Source organism: Echinops telfairi, unplaced genomic scaffold (assembly GCF_000313985.2).
Source record: "Echinops telfairi isolate 266 unplaced genomic scaffold, ASM31398v2 ScPeMD7_37;HRSCAF=141, whole genome shotgun sequence".
NCBI lineage: Eukaryota > Metazoa > Chordata > Mammalia > Afrosoricida > Tenrecidae > Echinops > Echinops telfairi.
This window is the reverse complement of record NW_022103935.1, coordinates 937,305-945,830: the sequence shown is the minus strand read 5'-3', so window position 1 is coordinate 945,830 and position 8,526 is coordinate 937,305. Positions and strand designations below refer to the sequence as shown.

At 63.5% G+C, this 8,526-nt stretch overlaps 1 protein-coding gene across 1 annotated transcript in view; it reads right to left on the bottom strand.

Moving 5' to 3' along the window:
• Positions 1-7,812, bottom strand: part of MUC5AC (mucin 5AC, oligomeric mucus/gel-forming) — a 29,893-nt gene extending 22,081 nt beyond the window's left edge. The window contains exons 1-16 of the mRNA XM_045290423.1: positions 7,740-7,812; positions 6,862-6,939; positions 6,050-6,112; positions 5,540-5,858; positions 5,039-5,153; positions 4,851-4,941; positions 4,138-4,247; positions 3,739-3,952; positions 3,518-3,646; positions 3,141-3,258; positions 2,867-3,005; positions 1,955-2,065; positions 1,556-1,625; positions 1,331-1,468; positions 1,024-1,188; positions 308-402 (exon numbers count right to left, since the gene is read on the bottom strand). Coding sequence (XP_045146358.1) covers positions 308-402; positions 1,024-1,188; positions 1,331-1,468; positions 1,556-1,625; positions 1,955-2,065; positions 2,867-3,005; positions 3,141-3,258; positions 3,518-3,646; positions 3,739-3,952; positions 4,138-4,247; positions 4,851-4,941; positions 5,039-5,153; positions 5,540-5,858; positions 6,050-6,112; positions 6,862-6,939; positions 7,740-7,812 — 2,028 coding nt within the window. The remainder of the gene's footprint in view (positions 1-307; positions 403-1,023; positions 1,189-1,330; positions 1,469-1,555; positions 1,626-1,954; positions 2,066-2,866; positions 3,006-3,140; positions 3,259-3,517; positions 3,647-3,738; positions 3,953-4,137; positions 4,248-4,850; positions 4,942-5,038; positions 5,154-5,539; positions 5,859-6,049; positions 6,113-6,861; positions 6,940-7,739) is intronic.
• Positions 7,813-8,526: the final 714 nt, after the last annotated feature.

Here is an 8,526-nt window from a genome sequence, read left to right as displayed (position 1 = left end):
TGGATGGATGGATGGATGAGTGAGTGAGTGAGTGAGTGGATGGATGGTGGATGAGTGTGTGGATGAGTAGGTGGATGGATGGATGGATGGATGGATGGCGAACAGGACAGGGATAGAATGGGAGACCCAAACGGGGTGTCAAGCTCCACGGCTGTGACTGGTGGAAGCCTGGGGTCAGGCATGGAGAGCCACGTGGGGTGAGCGCAGGTCGTCACAGTGTCTGTCCTGTACTGGTGCCTTCTGTTCCCAAGGGTGGTTTCATGGCCCGAGACGGAGGTGCCCCGAGCGCACAGAGCATGCAACGTACTGAGTAGTAGGTGGCAGGGTTCACAGTGGTGTGGCAGTGGGCGAAGTGCCCCATAGGGTCCGTCAGCCGTGAGCACCAGTACTGCGCATATTTCTCTGTGGGCACAGGGAGATGCCATTGGATGTCTGCCTGCAGCCCACCCTGCCCAGGCCAGCCCCTTGTGGACCCACAGCGCCATTCCATGGTGCAAGATGTGCACTCGCAGCTCCCATGGGTGATGTCCCAGGGCCAGCTGCTCTTGCTGTCCTGCTGCTCCACCCAAGCTGCCCCCGAGGGGCACTGGCCATCACCACGGAGTCAATGACAAACAGACTGGTGGCCTTTTCTTTACCCTGAAGCTGTGACCCCAATGTCAGGATGCCACCCACAAAGGAGGCACGCCCTGATGAGTCCATGGGCGTGTCCCTGGGCCCCTCCCTGGGGACCGCCACAGGAAGGGGGTCTTGTCTTTCCGTGTGTGGCTCTGCTTACGTCTCAAAGAACTTCCCATCCTCGTATGGATGCCTGAGACTTGTGCTGGTTGGTTGGTCCGACTCCCACCAGCCACCCCACCCCCCTCGAGGTCAGGGCCAGAGTGACCAGCTGGTCTTTGTCTGGGCCTTCATGGCCCTCGGGTGGGGTGGGGGCTGCTCAGGTGGACGGCCCATCCCTTTGCAGAGATTGGGATGGTGACCTTTCCTTGGGGCCAGCAGGGAGACGGGGGAGTGGGTGGATACCGTTCTCCACGCTGAGGGAGCAGGGGTCCTCAAAGGTGTTCTTGACATTGGGGCAGGCGGCCTGGGTCTTCCAGGTGTTGGCAAAGGCGGCGGCCGTGCCCTCCACCACGCCGCTAAGGGTCTGGAAGTCATCAGCCTGATTCTGGTTGAAGTTTCCGCACAGGCCTGGGGGAGGGGAAGGCATGAAGCCCTGGGCACCCCAGCCAGCTGGGGGCTCAGGGAGGAGGCAGCCTCAGGCAGACAGAACCAGGCATGAGGCCCTGGGCATGCTGACCAGCTGGGGTCCGGGGTGGGAGGTGCTGCTTACCGCAGGTCAGGCCCCGGAGAGCAGGTGCCAGCCGCAGGAAGACCTGCATGGTGGGCACCAGCTGGACATCCAGCTGCAGGCCCAGGGCTGTCTGGGCGATGACGAAGAAGGTGGAGGGCCGGAAGAGGGTGAGGTTGGCTGCAGACACAGAGGGCAAAGCTTCAGTAGGGACATGGGTGAGAGAGGCGGATGCCCAGGCAGCTGGGGCCGGAGAGCAGCCCTCACCTGCAGAGACAGGCAGCTGGGTGTAGATCTGGTTCACAAACACCTCACCGCTGGCCTTGACCACGACGACCTGGGGAGGCAGCAAAGGTCAGGGCCCTGCTGCCCGAGCCCAGGCCCAGGGGGCTGAACACTGGGTCACAGAGGAGCCGGGGACCTCCGCCGGTGAGGCAGAGATGGGACTCGCTCATCCTGCTTCCCGCATGTTCCAGGGAGATTTCTTTAGGATGCAAATGCCCATGTTACAGAACAGGGAAATCTACTGACTGGAGGCAATCACTCAGACAGCCCTGAGAGAGACGTGCTGAGAAGGGAGACGATCTTCTCACTGCCTGGCCTTCACACACACACCCCTTCCCAGGATGCAGCCCTGCCCGCCGCCCCCAGGGGCGGTGCACTCACTGTCTGCCCGCCGCCCAGGCTGAGGGTCACACTCTTCAGACAGGTCTCGCTGTCTGTCAGCCCACACTTGCGCAGTTCGGCCAGCACGGTGAAGGTGCCGCCATCACAGGGCTGAGGGACACAGGAGCCACACTGTCCTTCCAGCTCCCCACCTCCGGGCAAACCCCCCCTCCGGCACAAGCTCTGGGCAGGGCTCGGCCCAGGCAGGAGGGTCCAGGACCGCTTCCCGGGTGGAGCCCCGGGCCAGCGTCCAGCCAGGAAGAAACTAGACCATGGGAGACAGGGCGCCCTGGTGGGGCAGCTGGCGAAGCACCCTGCTGCTGCCGCCAGCCAACAAGTTTGCATGCAAGTTCACACAGAAGCACCGCAGGAGAAAGTCCTGGCGATGGACTTCTGAAAGGCCTGGCCTGCCTGTACTGCCCGCTCTGACTATGGCGGGGGCTGCCGGTCCGAGGCAACTCTGGTTCAGAGAGAGTGGACAGACAGCTGCCAGACAGGGAGACGGAAAGGGCGTGCAGGGCCTTTAGGGGCCGAGAAAGGGTCCTACAGGGTACGCAGTGGGGGGCATTGTGCATTTGTCACAACTAACAGGAGCTGAGCGCCCCGGGAGGGGAACCAACCATGAACTTAAGCTGGTAACAATGTATCCATGCCGGCTCCTGCGTGTTATAAGACACTGGGCCCCAGCAGGAGCCTTTCTGGGCAATTTCCCTTTAACCTGAAAATTACCCTTAAAAGTAAAGCTCATTCATTTCTAAACAGAAGCTAGGGCCCAGAGAGGTCAGGGCTCCGACCCGCATCACACAAACTGAGTGGCCCTCAGGGCACCGGCACTTTGAGGGCTGGCTAGCTGACTGAGCCAGGCCGGCACGGGTGCCCAGAAGCTGGCAGAGCCCAGGAGGGTCGTGGTACCTTGGCCAGCACATAGCTGCAGTCCCCGTGGACTGTGTACTGCTTCTCGTCGAATGTGGAGAAATGGGAGCCTCCAAGCACGGAGCAGGTGCCTGGGCACGGGGTCTCCTGGCAGCTCCAACGTCCCCCAGAGCAGGTGCTGAGGGAGAGGGAGAGGCACCTGTGGGCACTGGCTCATGGGAGCCCTGACCCCCGGTCTCCCTTGTGAGAGAAAAAAGCTGGGGTCCGGGCCTCCCCGCCCCACTGGGATGGAGGGCAGGGTCCAGGGACCTACCAGTTGGTGCAGTCAGTGGAGTAGACGGCTCCAGGTGGGTAGGGAACCCCATTGTAGGTGCAGGAACACTGTGACACACCAACACACCCCTTCTGGCTGATGTCATCAAACACCGTCCCTGCGGGAGTGGGCAGTGGGGGCTGAGACTGGGGAGTGGGAGCAGCGTGAGGCTGGGCAGTGGGAAGGCCGGCCATGCCCAGGCCCCACAACCCCAGAACCCCATGAGTGTGTGCATGTCTGAGGATGCCGGTCAGCATCCTCACACCCCAGGCACCCAGGTTGTCTTGGGCCAGCCTCTTGGCTCCCAGGACATGTCTGTGTGTCTTGGGGGCCTGCGCTGGACTCGTGGGCGGGGAGGGGTGGGGGTGCAGGCTCACCCTGGGGGCAGAAGCAGCCGCTGACGCAGTGGTCTTCACAGAGCTGGGCGTGCTCCCGGTTGGAGCAGGTGTTGGGACAGGGCAGGCCACATTCCCGGTGCTCCATGTTGAAGGGGCACGTCTGGGCCGCTGTGACCAGGAAGACAGGGCCCATGACTCACCTGTCCCTGCCTCAGGGGTGGGGGCCAGAGGGTGTCGGGCAGGCTGAGGGCATCACTCACGGCACAGGTTGGAGGTCCGCCAGTCCTGGGGAACCCCCCCGGCGTGCACACACTGCCTGGCGTACTCGGCGAGGGTGGGGCAGGCGCAACTGGTGGGGTCATCGTGGGCACACAGGCAGATGTCCTGCTGGCAGGCCTCGATGTAGCTGCCGGGGTCGACCAGGGCGTGGCAGGCCGAAAAGGGCTGGCCGAGGAGGGTCTCCTGGCAGAACTCCTGGGGGCAGAGGTGCGGGCCACACAGAAGCGGGCTGTGAACCTCAGGTGGACCCCACGATTCACAGTCCCCTGTCCAGGCTGAGACCGCCACCTCGCCTCACTCCCCGCCACCCCAGCCCCCGCCAAGCCTGCAGGAGCAGGTCCCCTCTCCCCCCTGGGCCCCGGGCCTTGTTTCCAGCATACCAGGCCCGACGTGCAATTCCTCGGGGGCGTGGGGGCGGGGTCCTGGCACTGCTCCGTGGGCCCGTCCAGCTTCTGCAGGTTCCCATACTCGGTCGGGGTCAGCTTGATGTCTGCAGGACACACAAGGGGTGCTGCTTGGGGTGCATGTGTTAGCATGTGTGAGTGCGCATGTGCGTGTTTGTGCATGTGCTGGGGTGTGAGTGTGCACACGTGTGTGTCTACGTATTTGAGCATGGGTGTGTGTTTGTATTGTGCTGGGGTTCTAAGTGTGTGAATACGTGTATATGTGCATGAGCATGTGTGTGCTTTTGTGCATGTGCTGGGGTGTGAGTGTGTACTTGTGTGCACACGTGAGTGCACGTGTGCGAACATGAGTGTGTGCATGTCTGTATTGTCCTGGGATCATGAATGTGTGCCTCTATGCACATGTGTGAATACATGTCAGTATGTGTGTGCATGCATACACGTGTGCGCATGCTTGTGTGTGTTGCATGTGTGTTTGCATGTGAACTGAGGCTGTTAGTGTGTGAGTGCATACATGTATGCATGTGTGTGCACCTGTGTGTGCAGGTTTGTGTGTGGGCTGGGTTTCTGTGTGCACGTGTGTGAGTCTGTGCAGGCACTTTGTGTGCGCGCGCGCGCGCGCGCGTGTGTGTGTGTGTGTGTGTGTGTGTGTGTGTGTGTGTGTGCAAGGGCCTGCCAGGGGCACTCACTGTTGGAGAGGAACTCGCTGAAGATGGGGAGCCCGTTGAAGTCCCCACACAGCCCACAGGTCTGGTTGGCATACTTGTCGTCCAGCTCCAGCTGAAAGGAGAGGTGACCTCAGTACGGACACCCTGGACTGAGGGTCAGATTGGCAGGGGAGTATCCAGACCAAGCCCACTGCCCCCCACCCACTCACCAGGAGGCTGTTGTCTCGGTTCCACAGAAAGACAAGCCCCAGCCGCGCCTTGACCTTCAGGTACATGCTGTTCCGCTCGATCAGGACCCCCGCCTGGCTGAAGGGCAGCTGGACCCTGCGAGAGCGGCCAGGTTGAGGGCCAGGCAGGGGAGGGGCACCCCCTGAGGCTGGGGAGGGGAGGGGGCCCTGCGACCATGTGTGTGACAAGTTCCCACAGTCAGGAGCCCCGATGACAAGTCACACGTCTGGTGGGGAGCAGGGGCGGCCCCATCTGGCCTGTGGTGGCGGCGCCAACATTGACGAGAGGCCCCTGGGATCCTAGGCAAGGGGGCGGGCAGCGCCTGGGGACGGGAATCAACCCGCAGGCCTGGCCAGCTCTTCTTTGGGGGACTTTCTCTCTGTCCTCCCAGGAGGCTGGGCATTCTTTGCCTCCCTGGCCCCCCACATTCCCAGAAGTGGCATCCCCCAGAGCAACCTGGTCATGTCTGGGGCTGGACTCACGGGTGGCCGTTGACCAGGACCAAGCTCTCGGTTAGCTCAAGGACCATGCCGTCCAGCTTCAGGACCACCCTGCTAGGCGTGGTGCCGTTGGCCCCAGGGCCTCGGCGCAGCTGCACGTTGAAGTCCTCGTAGGGGGCCCGGCAGTGCGAGGCCAGCACGTAGTTGCAGAGGCCGGGGAAGCGGAAGACGTCGCCGTCGAAGGTCTTGTAGTGGAAGTCACCCCACGTGCTGCAGACGCGCCCATTGTGCGCGGGGTTCAGGGCTGCGGGGGAGAGTTGCAGGGGGCTCTGAAGGTGCAGGTGTCGGCTGTCCTGCCTGTCTGTCCAGGGCCCACGAGCATGCTGCTGCCCAATGCACCCTGGGACATCCTCCTGTGGATTTCTGGACCTTTCCTGGAGTCTCAGGGTCCACTCTGGAAGCTGGCCCCTCCTATAGTCCCCTCCCAGCCCTAGGGTAAGGACACCCAGCTACACGCCCAGCCCTGGCCTGGCCCCAGTGGGGTTCACCTACCTTGTTTGCTGGTGATGGTTGTTTTCAGCGCTGGGAAGATGGTCACCCCACCAAGGGGGCTACCTGTGGGGACAGGCGTGTGTGAAGTTAGGTGCAGCCCTACCTCCCATGGTCTGGAACAGCCAGCCCAAGTGACCAGCCCAAAACTCCTCCAGTGAGGGAACCCACCAGGCACCATGCCCACACACCTCAGGTGCAGATAAGGCCACCACCGGTGTGACCTCAGCTCTCCCTCCCGGCCATCACCTGGGGACCACCAGGCTGCCACCTCACCCCCACTCAGACCTGGAAGGTTCGGTTTGCACACAGAGGACTCCCCACCCCAGCAGCCTCAGAAGGGTCTGCGTTCACATGGCCGCTGGACAGGCCCTTGGGCATGGAGATTAAGCAGGGTGACCCCTTCCTGGGCATCAGGTGAGGGCAGCACAGTGAGGCACGCTGCCCCCCACTCCCACACCTGTGCAGCGTGCAGGCTCTCCCGCTCTCCCCCAAGGGCCCCCAGGACCTGGCCAGGACTTCAAGGCTGAAGCCACACACCGGGAGCCCTGCTTCGGGGCCAGGCAGGGAGGCCACAGGGGGTCCCACCCTGACAACATGCCTGGGCCCACACTTGTCCAGCAGAGCAGCTGCGTGGGTGTGCAGGCCCTGCTCAGGGGAACTTTGTCCAGTCACTCAGCCGCACATGGGTCTGAGAGGCTCACAGAGGGCTGGGGACAGGTCCAGCACCAGCGGGGGGGCGGGGATAGCAGGTTTGCTGAGTGGAGCCTGGACGGGAGGGAGCTGAGCTGGGGGTGGCCGTGGCTGAGACTCACCGCCTGGCCCCGGCTCCAGGGGAGGGAGGTCCGGGTAGTACTCATAGCTGGACTCTGAGGGGCCCTGCTGGGCTTGGCCTGCAGGGGAAGGGGAGCAGGTGAGAGCAGGCAGCTGGGGGTGGGCAGCTGGTCAGCAGGGCAGTCTGTCCTCACAGAGCGAGCCGGCTTCTCCTCTGGGTCCTAGAGGCTCTCCGGGCTGCTGATCTCCCATCCATCACGGGTCCATGGGCCCTCCACCCCCTCTCCCGCCCCCCCCCAGGGGTCTCCCAGGCCCTGCGCCCAGAGGGAGCATAGAGAAGGTTTCAGACAGTTGTGGCTGATTGGAAGGTAATTGGGACCCTGAGGTGGGAGTGGCTCCAGCCCCCTCCCCTGGTTTGTCTCTGCCCCTCCTTCCATACATGCTCTGGGGGTCACGGCCCCCATGAGTCTCCCCAGCATCCTCGCAGCATGGGACCCCAGGGCATGGGGCCCCATCACACCCTTCACAAGGCTGGATGGACGCCCAGCGGGAGACGTCCCTCGTGGCCCAGACAGAAGTGAGCCTGGGGTCCAGGGAGCCCCTGTCTGCTGAACTTGGCGCTCACCAGCCTGCAGGAGGGCCGCCACCCTGGGAGGACCGGAGCCTGCTGTCTGGACCTGGAGACTTGGGCCAGGCTCTACAGCTGTGACAGCCGGCCGGCAGGGACAGGCACGGCGCTCCGACCGCTGGCCGGCCAGCATCCCGGGTCTTGCAGCCCCAGGCTCTCCCCACCCACAAAGAGCCAGCTGGGGTCACAGGCAGGGTGGCAGGGCTATGAGACCCATCTGGGCCAGGGTCACCCCTGGACTCGGGACCAGCACGAGAGGTTGGGGGTGAGGGCGGCCTGTGGGAGCCGTACCTGTGTGCTGGGTGCAGGCCACAGCGAGAGCCAGCACCCAGAGTGGAGCCAGCCTCCTCCGGCCGACAGCCATGGTGGGTGAGGGTGCGTCCCGGGTCAGCTATGAGCAGTGGACAGTGTCTGCAGGAGACTTTTGTAGCCACAGGGCGGGATCAGCCCAGCACTCCATGTGGGGGGTGGGGGTGGGTGGGGCCTGCAGCTCCCCCTCACCGAGGTAAATAGTGGGTGCTTGCCGGGGCAGGTAGGGGTGGGGCTCAGTTTGCCGAGGGCCCCGAAATCCTGGCCCGAGGGCATCCTCCTACCCGCCCCTCCCCTGGACTTTCCCAGGCAGCGCTCAGGTCTGTAGCACACCAGGCCTGGAGTCTGCTAGCCCTCACTGGCCGCATGACCCCAAGCCACCCACGCCTGGTCACTTGGGCCATTCAGCCCCCTTAGGCCCCGTCTCGAAGAGTTCCTGAGAGAGGGGCTCTCACACAGAGCAGGTCCTCTGGGGCCAAGGAAGGGGTGAAGAAAGGCCACAATGAGCGGCCACGGGGAGGGGACCCCATCCAATCCGTGTCTGTTGTCCACGGTGCTGGCCTTCCTGCAGGCCCCTGAGAGTCCAGCCCTGGGTGGGGGAAGTAGGTCACCTTAGAAGCAGTATCTAAGCAGTGGCCTCTTCAGCTGGCCAGGGGCTCTAGCGGATGGGTGGGGGGTAGGGAGTGAGGCAAGGAGGGCTCTGGCGGCCATTGTCCAGCCAGTGTCCACTCAGGCTGCATCACTGGCTAGTCCCTGTCATGACCCCTGA